This window comes from Drosophila mojavensis, unplaced genomic scaffold (genome assembly GCF_018153725.1).
Source record: "Drosophila mojavensis isolate 15081-1352.22 unplaced genomic scaffold, ASM1815372v1 contig_16, whole genome shotgun sequence".
Taxonomy (NCBI): domain Eukaryota; kingdom Metazoa; phylum Arthropoda; class Insecta; order Diptera; family Drosophilidae; genus Drosophila; species Drosophila mojavensis.
Genome location: NW_025318693.1, coordinates 5,777,297 through 5,792,380, shown reverse-complemented (window position 1 = coordinate 5,792,380; position 15,084 = coordinate 5,777,297). Strand labels below are relative to the sequence as shown.

The window sequence follows — 15,084 nt, the reverse complement described above, 5'->3', positions numbered from 1 at the left end:
TTGTGGCAAAAGTTTGCTCCTTGACAATAAAATAATATTTATTCTACAAAGTTGTGCATTTTGTGCCGAAAAGGATGCGAGATCACAATTTTTAGTATTTGCATTGGCAATTGTGCTGAACAATTGAAGAGATCTTTTAAGCTGTGTTATACCTACGATATCAGAATAGATCATAGATAATATATATCTTTTCGCTCATGAATCGAGCTGCATTTAGATATCTGAATCGAACTATACTCTTCTAAATGGCATGTAAATAGATTTAAAAGTAATATAATTTTTTGGTTGCCAAATTTTAATTACCTTTTAGATTGCTCTGGAATTTCTTCCAAATTTTAATTAACCTATTATAAATTTCCAAAGCATTTAATACTTTCCGTAATAAATTTCAGATATTTTAAATATGTATTTTATACTATAGATTTCTCTGGAATTTCTTCTAATTATAATTAACCGATTAGAATTTCCTCATCATTTTAATGCTTTCCTTAATACTGAGATATTTTAAATATTTCATGCAATTACTATAGAATTTCTCTGGAATTTCTTCCATAATACCGATTAGAATTTCCTCATCATTTTAATGCTTTCCTTAATACTGAGATATTTTAAATATTTCATGCAATTACTATAGATTTCTCTGGATTTTTTTTCCAATTGTAATTAATTTTAGAATTTCTTTATCATTTTAATACTTTTGCTAATACATTTCTGATATTTTCAATATTTTATGCAATTACTACAGACTTCTCTGGAATTTTTTGTACATTAGCAAACCCAATTACTTTATTTAGATACAAGTTTCGCTTGCCTAACTGTTTGTCTGCAGGTCTGTTAATTTGTTTAGCTCTTTAGTACTGCTCGATTATTCACGCACTCTAATTCAGTTAGTGGTAGCTCGTCTAAGGCCACATGCCAAGGGGCCGCCTCACAAATTACGTGGAAATTACGTTTTTAATTATGCAGACTTTAATTTACTTCCATTGAGGGACAAAGTGGACAAAACCAGCTTCGTATGAATGTAACTTGAGCATGTAATTCAGTGTATGACTGTGTGGGCGTGCTATTGTGTGTGGGTGTGTGAGTGCGTGTATTGCCACTCGAGTGCACTCGGAAAACCAAAGCGGCAACAAATGGCAAACAAAACGTAGCATACCCAGAGACGTTCGCTGGAGCGTGCCGCACATGCAAATGCATAAGCGAATGCAAATAAAACATTCTCAAACGCGACCTGCCACTGCCCGCCCATTGAGAGAAATATTGGCTTGCAACATTTCGTGCTGCCATTCAAGCTCATTTCGCCATATACGTGATTGCTGGCAAGCGCAGCTGCAGTCGCCTGCCTGCCACAAATGTGCATACATGTATGCGAACGAGCATAGTCTCTATGGATGGGCCACCAAAAAAACAACAGAGTGCCCGAATTGAGAAAGAAACCAGAATCGTGATTACGTTCGCATTATGGCCAACGTTTTGCACTGGGAGTTCTGCTGAGCTGCAGTTACCTGCCTGCCTGACTCGTAATAACCATCAACTTTATTAGTTTCTCTTGTTGCTCCTGCTTCGGCCTCGCTCTCGTACACAGACCTTCTAATTTTATTAAAAACTTCAGGTTGCTTATTCGTGCGCCTCGCAGGAGGGCGCAATCCCTGACCAGCTGTAACTTTCACTATGTTCAGCTTTTTTTCTGCTAATGCTATGAAATTAATTTTCCTCGACGCCCACTTTTTGTTGGTCCTCGATTACATTTTTATTTTTTTATTTTTTTTTATTTTGAGGTTCTCTTGTCTCTTGCGTTGTTCGCCAAGTTGTTCGCTTCGTGGCTCATTAAGTATAAATAAGCGAAACCGTGACCGGAGTTCGTGCAGCAAAAGTTTTAATGGATTTCTCATAGGTGAGAGGCGTCAAAGGATTGAGCCGCCATTAGAGCTTCGTTTACGTGGCGTGGCGTATTTATTTATGTTTTATCTACTGTGGCTCGAGCATTAGCAGTTGACCCTTTCATGATTTGTATACCCTGCGAAGGCTAAGTTTGTCCAGACAGTCGTAGCAACTACGATAATACTTTGAGTTAACTTGTGTTAGAGTTAATTCTCTGCATCAATAGATGATGAGTCGAGCTCATCTAGCTGTCTGTGCAATCAATATATATAAATATAAAATAAAATTAAACAAATTCTAGAAAATAAAGATCCAATGTAAAGGGCAAGCCAGTTTAAATATATGAGTTAAAATTCATTTAATTGCTGACTAAATGCCATTGAAACATTAGCCTTATTTGATTGAATATCGTGCGCTAAATCAAATTCAAATGGTTCGCCCTTTCAGTTCAAATGCCACTTAATAACGCTTTGAGGCTCTTTTCAATCAATTGCACTTAAATTACACAGGCACACATACAAACATAAATATTCATACACACACAAGCCGACACTCAACCACAACTCACACACATACACACAACCACTTAAATCGTAGTCTCCATAGCTCAACGAGCGTGGAATAAAAGAAGTCAGGAATAAAAAAAAAAAAAAAAAAAAAAAACCTTGCTAAGTGACAGGCGGTGCTTTGTAATGTCCTGAGCTTTTGTTGCAACCAGCTCAGACCCGGTGCACAATTATTAACTGCCAGCGTTCAGGGTAAAAAAAATTATGACCAAGTCGACGGCGGTCATAAAAGCAGCCAAAGCCAAATGCCACAAGCACAAAAGCGACCGACAATGAATGGCCGAGTGATGGACACCTTTGAGAAAAGCACGAAGCCAGAAAATGAAAAGGATAAGAAAAGCGAGGCAAGTCCTTTCACCACTGCCTGTCCAATAAGCTTAGAACGTGCAGTTTGTTTGTTGACTCAGCAACTGCAGCAGAATCCAGCCACTTGAAGCACAACATCAACAGAACGAAAAACTTTGAGAGAATGCAGAGAGCTCAAGCTGGGATGTTATTTATTTATTGTTTAAATATAGACTAAAGCCAACAAGAGTTTTTAATTACTGCAAACTGAAATCCAGTTTATAGTTTGTTAAATATTTGCAAATATAGGAAAATAATTACTAATTGGCAAAACATTTTTTGATACTTTTAATTAAAATGTCGTTTGAAAATTATATAGTTGCAATATAAAAAAATATATTTAAATATATAAATCGACGTAAAGAAACTAAAATCCTGATAATGTTAATTAAAAGTTTAATGTCAATAATCTGTCCTGATTTATTCTAAAATAATTTCAATAGGAATCGAGCTGAATAATTGATTAGCAGCAAATCGAAATTCGAGCATAATTTATTAGGTATTAAAACTTTACGGTTACATGGAAAACATCACTTGTTAGTGCATATTCTATTTTGAAAAAAAAAAATAAAAATAAATAAATACAAATAAAAAAAATGAATAAATAAAATATATTAAAATAAAATAGAATACATATATATTTTGCAAATTATGTTTCTCTAGTCAAATTGGAAAATCAGAGTGAAATGTGCTGTTATGAATGAGGCAGAAGAAGGCATAATTATATAATAATAACATGATAATATAATCAACCCAACATATGTCGATATAAACAGCTTGAAAGTGCGGATATTCCTCAACTGCAATAAGGGTTTATCTGATATTTTCGCTCGCAAAATATTAACAATAATATCATTTATGTGAACTGCAACTGACATAACGGAAATGCGAAAAATATATTGAATACAACTGCAACAACAACAACAACAACATCAATCGAATGCTTCTGTGCAATTGCAGCTGTTGTGATGCCATTCAACATTTAACCTTTAATTTGACATTTACAGAAAAATGAAACTCTTTTTGCTTTCGTGAATGAGTATAAAAATGATACAATTACTTGGAAAAGAAATAATGAATAACACATGACGGAACATCTGCTGCTGATTAACTCAATGATAATTAAAAAAGTTTAACATGCAGTTAATTAAGTAAGAATATACATATATGTTTAATACAATTTCATTGAAACTGGGCTGCGATTCAACAATGATAAAGTCTTTAAAGCCATGTTGTATATACACATATATAATGGATCTGGCTTTGCGCCGTTGCCTGCCTTCGAATTGCTCGACCGACTGGTGTTAATTTAATTATATAATAAAAAACTGCTCATATATGAAGAAAATATGGCTAAATTCCAAGCTAAGAACACGAACACTTCTTAACAAGGGTAATTAAAAAAAATAAAAATAAAAATAAATATTCACGAAAAATTTAAATGGAGGCAAATGAACATTTCAGTAGAAAAACTCGGCAAATTTTTGTGTAATTGCAAACTGAGCACGCAAATGCAAATCCATTTGCACACTCGGCCAAGCAAAAGTCGAGAAAGGCTAAGTTGAATAATACAAAAGACTTTGAGCATACCCTAGCCTTTGCTCTGAGAAGCCATTGCGCAAAACTTTTAGTGCGAACTCGTGAAAATAAAAAACTGTGAATACGATTGGGTTTGAAACAACCCAAAACTCACAATTTGACTTAGAGCAGGGTTTGTTATTCAAGGTTAGTTTTATCTTCAATAAACACAATGACATGTTTGTTTAGGCTACGATACCTTTTTCTCAACAAACGCTCAATTATTGCAAACTATTCGCTAGAAATAAAATGCTTTTGTTAAGACTTTTGTATGAGCTGAAACTGGTTCAGGTACAATAGAAAAAGACATGAGCAGAAGAAGTATTGAATTGGCGGGAGAGAGAAAAAATATATCTATATAGTATAATGTTTCTAATTTGTTAAGCAACTGTAAACTAATTTAAATACATTTTAATTTTAAATTAAATCAGGATAAAGAGAGCAAGTTAAGATTGGCTGCAGTTCTTTAGGGTATCTAGCTGAAGTCGATTCATATACAACAGCTGATAATAATAGGGCTTACAGGATCTTGAAATACTTATACAAACGTCCTGCTCATGTTCTGCGTGTTTATGCCTTCCTCTCTTCTAGACTAATAATAATCAATAAATTCACGTAGTCAAGTCATGTTTATAAGTCTTATATGTAGATAACCGGAAAAGTACGAAATTAAAATTCAATTTAAAGCAAAAAGCGACCTTGCTTACTTCTGCTGCAATACTTAATTACGCAATTATTTGCATAGTGCATACAAATGTAATAAAAATGAGTGCGCTTACCGCTACGCTTCTGTATGGGGTTGGCCATGTGCCCGTAGAGGCGACTCAAGTCGATGGCATTCGCAGTCGCTTGGAGCAGAAGGAGCGAGAGCAGAAATGTCGGCCAATTCAAGCGTCGCTGGTCCATGGTCAGTGGCATGGAGGAGGACATCTTGCAGCTGGTTTTCGTACCTTACGGCGCTTCTTCTTTTGCTATGAACGTGTTCAAATTAAAGCACTTGCTCTTTCTGTCCGTCTGAACGCGTCTTTTTTTTTCCCCGTATCTGTGTTTGAGTTCTGGGATCAGCACAAATTGTAGAACGAGATAAACTTTCACACGCGCACGTTTGCTGCTGCTTTACTCGAGTGTTTGACAAAGTTTTCTAGTTAGTTTGCGTTCGGACCGCCGTGTCCTTTACTTTAGTTGAGCGGGTGGTAGCCCCAGCAGCAGAACGATTCTGTTTGGTTCCGTGTCACGGCTGTCACTCTCGCTTGGACTGAGCGCTGGACTGGAGTTTATTTTTATTTGTGGGCTTTTCAGATGGGTCTGATTGAATTAGTGCTGGGACTCCTGCTTCCTGCCGTCACTCTACATTAACTAGTTTGCTATGCTAATCGTCTTCTAATGGAGTTATACGCACCCGAAATTAGCTCTATTCCTAAACTTACGTTCGTTACGTTGTTTCGATATTATGTTATGGTTTTTATCGCGTTGCGATTGTTTCCTACTATATAGCGATCTATAAGCCGTTGAATTGAATTAGCATTTGTGTTCGTTTCTAAAATATTTCCGTTTCGTTTTCGCTTAAACTTAAAATCGAAAAGAATTTGCAGGCAAACAAATATTATGTTTAAGTCGACTTTTTACATTTTTCTACACTGTAACGAGAAGAGCAAATACAATTCACATTAGTCAATTGAAACGCATGGGACATGCAATGATTTCGCATGCAATTAAAAATTTGTAATTGGTTTTGTGTTTCAGCTCGCGAACGAATATTTCCCAAGTGGCACACAAAGTGTTGGATCTAATCAAAAGAAAGTTGAAATGAAATAAATTGAAATTTAAATGTTCGTGTAAATGAAAACACATCTGGCAGCCACACATATCACATATCAATTAAAAATACTTTTCGTATGCTACAGGATAGCCCTGCTAAAAATTCAGGGAAAATTTATAACCCTGAAAAAATATTAATTACTAAATATTATTTTACAAACAGCTGCCAGGCAAATGTAACTTAATACCAACAATCGCCTGACGTTATAAAGAATTTATAATAAAATAAAGCAATAAATTTACATGAATAGAATATTTATTATTGAATCTGTGGCAAGCAAACAAAAGTAGACAAATAGACGAGGGACTAACGAACATCCAAAATAAATACAAATATTTTTCTTGATTTTTCTAGATATTAATTCAGAGATAAGCTGAGAAAAAAAAATGCATCACAACAAATTTTCACATAATGCCTGAGCACATTAGAGCAACGAAACGACATGAAGACATCATTTAACTTTCATATAGTCAAAGCACGCAACAATTTTATGCGAGTGCCGGGACATCTACAGGCAAGAAAGCCGTCTAATCAGTTGAGCAAAGTTGAGCAATTTTTGGAGGGTACAAAAAGTTGAACAATCCTTTTCATATACACACACATACATATATCTCTCTCCACACTTGAGCGCCTTTTAATGGCCCTCTGGAGCATCTAAAACACATACGTTGTAGAAGCAAAAGAAATGGTGTTAAAGGAACGTCAGCAATAAAGGGTCGACCTTTAATTATAGCCCAGTTAAGGCCTTTTTTTGTTTGGCTGCTTTGAGCTTTGCATGAAAGCTATGGCAAGCGGGCAACTTTTCAGAGAAGTCCAACCCGAGGCTAGCATACTTTTTGGGGCAATCAAAAATGTAGTGAAATTTTTGCTCACTTTGTCTAAGCAAGGAGACAAAGTTTTCAGCAGCTTTACGGTCCCACAAAACTTGCTCAGCTTGTACAAAATTATAAAACAAAAGCAAAAAGCAAACACCAGCATTTTAATTAGTCGGTTTCCCTTTTTTTTACGAACGGAACTTGTCTTTTTTTAGGTTGGGCAGGCATTTTGACTTTAATTGTTGACTATTTAAATGGGCGAAACCAAAAAAAAAAAAAAAAAAAAAAAAAAATTATAAACAAAATATATACTATATTCAGATTGTCCTTGGACCGCATGCCTATGGTCCAGTGTTGATGTAGGTCCGTCTGGCCAGAGCAGGTTAATAGCCCTTTTTCGAGCTCTAATTGAAGTTGACAAATCCTCAGAGAAGGGGTTGTGGGGCTGTGGGGCTGTGGGGCTGTGGGGCTGTGGCGCAACACAGCTTGTAATGAAAATTAATGTGCTGCGATGTAGGCCAGATAGATTGCTCTGGCCTTGCTCAGCCAGCAGAAAGTAGCTACGACAATTGTAAGTACAATTGTATAGGATAATTGAACGAAAGCTCGGCTCCTATGAATACATATATCCTTTAAAAATAAATGTATCTACATGGCCTTAGGATCTCCAGCTGATGCAAGCCTATTCAGTCAGTGCTTAAGGCAAAGCTCTATACAAATGTTTGCTAATTTTAAGAATTCTCTTTTTCACATTTTCACAGCGGAATGCATACATACACATACATACATACATATACAATACATATTCTTTCTTTAAGAATTCCACACAATTCTTTTACAGCTAAATGAGTAAAGTAAATAAAAATCTTAGTCTCCCGCAAAGAGGAAAAATTCCAAGACAAGGAATGTCTTCGAGGCGTACTTCTGGGAATAAAGTCGTAAAAGAGTCAGGCATTTCCTTCTAAACAAACTCCAGGCACAAGCTAGCGTTGGCGAAATACTTTAATATACTGTAATGAAAGTTTTGGCCAAACATTTGATAAACAATTCCGAGTCTAATAAAAGACATTTAACGTCTGGGGAAAACACAATTTGCGACCAAATTAAATACACCAGAGGCGCAAAAAAAAAAAAATAAAATAAAATAAAATATTTTAAGACGCATTTTAACCATTTGCAAAGTTGCGCACGAAACTCAAAGGAAACCACAAGGCGAAATAGTAGGATAGGCCACACGGGCATAGGACATAGAAACGCACAAGCAGACGGGCCATAAAGCAGGAAACTAAGTGAGTTATGTAAGCTGGGCCAACTGTTGCCAAATAAAGCGGCACAAATTATTTTAATATATAGAGCGACGAGTTACGCCAACTGGGCTAGAATATATGTAAAGCTAAGAGATCAAACAGTTCAATATGAAAAAAATTAGGCCGTATATATTTGAAGAAGATTTATAAAGGTCTCTGACGAAAGCGAGAGAAGAAACCTTAATTGGCACTTTGGTCTTTGGATATTTCAAGTTTCAGCATTGATACAAGGATTTTGAAAAAGAAACAAGCTATGAAATTCAGATATTAATATATTAATAACAAAAATAATATATAATAAAAGTTCAATATCTAAAATATATTGGTTAAAAAACAAAACTTGAACCTGTTGGCTTCAAAAAATATTTTATGAGACAACAAAACAACAAGGAAAACTATTTCCAAGCTATGTGAAAGTACCTAAAATTATTGAGATTTTGCCCAATCGCCAAGTATGGTCAAATAAATATATGAAATACATTAAAGTTTTGATAGATGTTTATTAAATATGATAGTTCTTTGGCTAAATTCTAACGCAGACAATAAAAAGCGGAACTTTATATAGATCTTTAAAACATGACAAACTTTAATCACGACATATTTGGACTTCAAAAACTATCAATTTATTTCAACCTACTTCGAACTACTTCCATAACAATTTAAAACTGATTTGAGACTTCTATAAGCAAGTAAAAAGTTTATCTGAAATTGATTTGTTCCCCTTTGGGGCAAAACATGTCATATGTTATGAAATGAAAACAAACTTAAAGTAAGCCAGCAGCCTGGGTTAGTCTGGGGTCACAACTCTTGGTTACCTTCAAACGTGAAAAATGTATAAATATAGCAGCCGAGTCAGCTGCCGAAATCACAAGCAAGCGTTCATTTGCATAATATGTAAGTATAAAAAACGGCCAACCAAGCCACTCACTGCCCACAACAACAACAGCAACAACGAAAAAAAAAAAAAGGAAGAAAAGTAAAAGCAGCAACGACAACAACAACAGCAACGGCGACAGCAGACAGAGAAAATTTCAGCTTTATTTCCGCAGCATTTTTCCATCTCTTTTCATATAATTTGGAATGCGTTGGTATAGAGGTTTTGCGAGTCTGCTTTTACGTCTTCTTAATGCATAATTTAACAGGTGCCCTTAGCAGGAGGCGAGCGGCGAGGGGCGGACTGAAGTGTGGGTCAGATGAGGGGCATAGCAACAGTAAGCGCACACAAAAGCAGGCAACAATCAGCAACTGCGTGTTGTTATTCAAAGCACAAACACTGCACACACATAAACATACACACACACACACACACACACATTTATTCACAGTTGGCATATATAGCAGATGAATAAGCTGCACACTAACGAGGCTAGAACTGAGGCTGAGTCTAAGGCTGAGGTAAATAATGTGTAAAGTGAATGTTCTTCAATTCAATTCCATAACGCACTGAGAAACACACACATACACACACACACACGCACAATTAACTTATAAACCAGGCTATTTGATATTTTTGCTGGCAACTTTTGTCGCTTGATTAAGTTTGCTACGCCAAGTTTGCGTTTACAATGTCACTACAAAAAAGACACCACATTTATGTTCTATATTTTATTACAAAGGTAATACACATACACACGCACACATACAGCGATGCACAAGCACAGATACACACACAAACGCACGAATGTATAAAAATATGAACGCGCCAGTTGGAAATACGCGCCAAGATGGAAAAAAACAATTTCGTGAATTTATTTTAAAAATTTTATATAAATATTTAAATGTTTTTATTGCAATTTCTTTTATTTCATTTGCTGCACAGTGTGTGTGTATGTGTGTGTCAGTGTGTTATTGAGTTTGGCAAATATTTGGTTACAGTACGTTTGAGTACGAGCCAAAAAACTCGAACAACTATTTACAACTCCGCTTGAGTGTAAGTTTCAAACTCGACTGAAGCATTGAGCGCAGTGTGTGCGGCTTTTATGCGCTGCCGTCCACTCAAAAGGACAACTGAGCCGAGTGACTGAGCTCAGCGCCTACGTAAATTTCATTCGGAGTGAATCGTGAGTGAGCTCGTGCTCTGAGCCATACTCAATGCGCTCTTTCACTCTTTTTCTCTTGTTGCTTTCGGCGAGAGGTGTGAAAGGTGTTGCTCGTGAGTTTATATTACAACAAGTTGCTGAAAGTTTCTGGTATTTATGGGCATATACTAATTAAGGCTACTGTTAATGAACAATTTTAATAAATTATGAGAAAAACAATAGATATATTTATATGTTTCAATAATACTTAATGAGCAATGAAGCAGGCAGAGCAGTAAATAAATGAAATGACCTAATGGCAAATATTTGTCTGTTATTATTGGTAATATATTTCCATAGTTGAATTGTTGATCAAAAATTATCAACCAGCTATAATAGCAATAGAATAATAATAAATTTTTTAATTTTTTACCGTGTAAAATTAATTTATTCAATTTGGAGTACTTAGTTGGACATTTTTTCAAGCATCTTTTAATAGTATATGCATATAAATATAATATATATGTATATGTATGAGCATGAGCATATAAACTTTTATTTTCACTTTCAATAAAAGAGGGAATAATGCAGAAGACAGAAATATACATAGTAATACACAAAAGCCTTGACCTGAACTAAATCTGTATATCCAAAGCAAAACTATATAAAATATTCAATCAAATACTGGCAGCAGCTGAGCTTGGCATATTAATTACTATTAGCCAGCATCTGTGTGTGCGGAACACACAGCTCAAGGTTAAGGCTCTGTTCAGTTTTAATGGAGCCAGAGAAGTATCCTTCGCATGCATGTCAGGGCCCAATCATCAATGTACTTAACTTTAACATACGCAACGACTAAATATGCTTTTAATTAAAGCAACTAATATTAATTAGGCCCAGAGGCTTAGGGCTTGGTGTGCGCTTACACTTCCTGGTGAACAGAAACACATGCTAGAATAAATAAATATAGTCCAATGCTATCTTATAATATCCTCCAGCAGCTTAGCACAATTCGCTGAGTGGAAAATTCAACGCGAAATGACTCATTGCCGGCTGCGACCCGCCCCGCCCCTTTTGCTGCCCACGCACACGTATTCCCACTCAGCTGGCTGAGACAGATGCCCAATAAATTGCCAGCCGGGTACCGCAAATGAGCGCCCACGACTGCGAGGGTAGCGCTGATTCGCTCCGCTGAAAAAGCTCGAGCGGCATGCGGGGGCTGGACGACAGCTTGGCCGAATCGCACTCAACTCTGAGTGCAAATGGACTAAGCAGAAGAGCAAAGAGCTCAAGAGAGAGACTGAACGTTGCCTCGTTTTGGTCTTGGTCTTGCCCCTAGCAGTTTTAGCGGCAATATTCTTAAGGGTTCTGCTGGGAACCATCCAATACTTGAGCGAATATTCTGTCTTCTTGTAAATAGCTAAAAATTGTACTTACGATTTTTTTTTCTGTCAATTTAGAATATTAAATCTGATGTGAGCTGTAAACATATAATTAGAGTTTAAGCTTGAGAATTTTCTTACATTTCTCATCATCATCATCATCATCAAAGAATAAATCTTGGCATATTTTTGTAAGCCGGCAAAGCTTTTATTATTAAGCTTTTATTCACTTTTATTTGGTCACCCAAAAGTATTCTATAATATTTATATATATATATATATATATATATATATATATGTATAGATGTATATACTATATATATAACCTATCAAATATATGAGGTTTAATCATACCAAATTTGAGCGAATCTCTTAGTTTATATAAAAATGGTTAGAAACGAAATGAAAGAAAAATGTGATTGGTTCAATTCTTTGATTATCCAATTTTCTAGCCCTTTGAGCAGAGCGTCACCTCATAAGCAACATTTTAACTTTTTTCTTTATAATAATCTATAATTTATTAATAATTTATATAATCTATTATTCATTATAATATATTATTTATTCACACAATTCTGAAAACTTAAAAGGCAGATAATCCATAATTAATTTACAATTGTTATAGACGAATAATTTGCATATGATAGGGGCAATTATTTGCCATGCTCCCTATAAAACGTGCAACAAACTGGTGGAGAAACTTCAGTATTAAGCAGTCTACATCGACATGAATTACACCTGTCTCGTGCCTTTATTCACATTGCTATTCGCTTTGTTTGTGTCTGGCAGTCTGAAAGCTCTTAATCCGTATCGTCACAGCTGGGAGCTGCTGCTGCAGGAGCCCAGCTCAGGACCCTATACGAGAGAGGATGCGGCTGCAGTGCAAGAACTTTGGCTAACCCAAAATCTTGATCACTTTGAGGCTGGCGATAATAGAACCTGGCAAATGGTAAGCAATTTAGCTATAAATGCTTTAATTATCAATTTCAGATTAAATATTTGTTTTCCTTATAGCGTTATTTTCGCAATGCTAAATATCATAAGCCCCAGGGTCCGATGTATATATTTTTGGGCGGCGAGTGGACCATTACGCCTGGCTTGCTCAGCACCGGTCTAACCCATGATATGGCCGTGGAAAATGCGGGCATTTTGTTCTACACCGAGCATCGATACTATGGCCAGAGCTGGCCATTTGAGTAAGTCGAATGGAGTACATATGAGGAATAAAACCTGGAGACTATTTCATCCTTCTAGAAATAACAATCTGACTGTGAAGAATTTAAAGTATTTAAACCTGCATCAAGCCTTGGCCGATGTCGCTCACTTCATACGATACCAAAAATCGCAGTCAGCCAATCTAACGCATTCCAAAGTCATCCTCATCGGTGGCTCCTACTCTGGCAGCATGGCAGCCTGGATGACCCATCTCTATCCAGAGCTTGTCGCAGCAGTCTGGGCCTCCAGTGCTCCGCTGCTGGCCAAGGCAGATTTCTATGGTAAGCAGAAATTTGTGTTCTATTCGCTCTTCTCTTGATAAGATCTATTCAGAATACATGCACAGGGTCGAAAACTCTTTGACTCTAAGCTATGGCTCCAATTGTACGCGGCGCTTAGAGCGAGGCTTTGAGCACTTGGTAAACCTCTTCAATGAGAATAAGGCAAGTGACTTACTCAGGAGACTGAATGCCTGCCCAAATTATAATGCCAGTGATAGCCTCGATCGCATCTCCTTCTTCAGTGGCATCAACAACTACTTTGCCTGGATCACACAGAGTTACAGGTGAGATCTGTGCACAAGTTGAGTTCTTTACTTTCTAAAGCGCCTTTTAGTGCCTACTTGCCACAACTTTGCGAAACGCTTCTCTCGCAGCACTCAAGCGACGCAGAGTCCTTGCTAACTTTTCTTGAGCTGCTCTACACGCTTGACCAACGCTGGAATGCATATTACTGCCAGGACTTTAGCTACAAGTCAATGCTGCAGCTGTATAGCGAATCCTCGGACCACAGCTCGGGCTGTAAGTTGCGTTCTTTACTTACGACTTTTCAAGGTTTTATAATTTTTGTGTCTCTATATACATTTTATATATTTTGAATTTGCACTCGAGTGATTCAGTATTAAGGGTGTGAGAATTGAGACGTACTCCAGGAGCATATACATATAGAGCTTTAGCTTTAGAGCTAGAAGACCTAAGTGGGTCACTCTAACTAGTTGCGTGGTAAATAGAAATCTTCCTCAGTTGTATACTAAATTTTCATGTGAATCACTCCCTATTGACCTGCTCTACATATATTCCGATGAACTTTTTATGCTCCCTGAAGTGAGAAACTAAAAGAAAATATATATGGTAGATAATAGGTAATTAATGGCTTCATAGTTCATTAAGATAATATGGATTGCTTCTCGTTTATATAAAAGCTCTCAGTTTGTCCAACTTATCTGTAAAATAATATCTATCAAACCGCATGACAATATTTGGTGTAAGAATAGTTGTATGCCTCGAGAAGAGTATGCCATACTCGGTATGATTAGAATAGCGTGTTGACAGGCAAACTTGGTTCATTTGCTAACAATTCTAAAATTTGCTTGTAGCACGCGCCTGGTTCTATCAGACGTGCAGCCAATTTGGGTGGTTCACAACCACAGGCAGGAGCGCCATTAACACCACATCAGGCACCTCCACCTTTGGCAGCGAAGTGCCTTTGTGGTATTTCGAGCAGCTATGTCGTGATGCATTTGGGCCGGAAGTAGGTCCGGCCACACTAGCCTTGGGCATCGCACAGATGAATTCTGAATTTGGTGGACATGACTTCGACCACAGTCTGCGGTATCGTCAAGTGCTGTTCACTCACGGCGAACTGGATCCATGGCGGGTGCTGGGCTATGAAGGGGGCTGCCAGGCGTTGGTTATAGCAGGCGAGCATCTAGCAATTAGCTGGGTAAATAGTGTGTTAATTAGTCTTGTACCCCGAGCAGGATACTCCCATGTAGAGGACCTCGCCAGCATCAATGTGCAGGACAGTGTGCCCATGAATCTGGCCAAGCTGCGTGTCATGTCCTTTCTGCGTCGCCACACCGAAGTCATTTAGATGGAATGAAACATCTTTATTCTTTATTAAATAAATAACTTATTCTCCACGTGGAAGTCACTCTCTAGATTCCACAGCTCTACAACCTCTCGCATGCGTTGCGGCATTTCTTTGTTCGCCTCATTGATCCTGGACAAACATAGACAAATTGAGTGACACTTGAACGTAAGTGAGATAAGTGTTTCGACTTCTCAGTACGTGTATATAAATATGTATATATAGTATATGTACATAAGCGCATGTGTACATAGTATATGTTCTTATACATTCACGTAGGTGTATGTGG

At 36.9% G+C, this 15,084-nt stretch overlaps 2 protein-coding genes across 2 annotated transcripts in view; one reads left to right on the top strand and one right to left on the bottom strand.

The window, feature by feature from the left end:
- Positions 1–6,007, bottom strand: part of LOC6573282 (IDLSRF-like peptide) — a 39,532-nt gene extending 33,525 nt beyond the window's left edge. The window contains exon 1 of the mRNA XM_001999332.4: positions 5,150–6,007. Coding sequence (XP_001999368.3) covers positions 5,150–5,300 — 151 coding nt within the window. The 5' untranslated portion in view covers positions 5,301–6,007. The remainder of the gene's footprint in view (positions 1–5,149) is intronic.
- Positions 6,008–12,417: 6,410 nt separating this feature from the next.
- On the top strand, positions 12,418–14,851 carry LOC6573284 (putative serine protease K12H4.7). The gene is made up of 7 exons (XM_001999334.4): positions 12,418–12,660; positions 12,726–12,907; positions 12,966–13,207; positions 13,260–13,491; positions 13,542–13,726; positions 14,302–14,625; positions 14,686–14,851. Exons 1-7 carry the CDS (start codon positions 12,439–12,441, stop codon positions 14,796–14,798), a joined length of 1,500 nt encoding a protein of 499 aa, XP_001999370.1. The 5' UTR covers positions 12,418–12,438; the 3' UTR covers positions 14,799–14,851.
- The last annotated feature ends 233 nt before the right edge of the window (positions 14,852–15,084 follow it).

Coding starts and splice junctions, on each gene's coding strand:
- LOC6573284 (XM_001999334.4), top strand. CDS start 12,439: ATGAATTACACCTGTCTCGTGCCTTTATTCACATTGCTATTCGCTTTG. Junction 12,661..12,725: donor ATAATAGAACCTGGCAAATG/GTAAGCAATTTA, acceptor TTTTCCTTATAG/CGTTATTTTCGCAATGCTAA. Junction 13,492..13,541: donor TGGATCACACAGAGTTACAG/GTGAGATCTGTG, acceptor AGCGCCTTTTAG/TGCCTACTTGCCACAACTTT.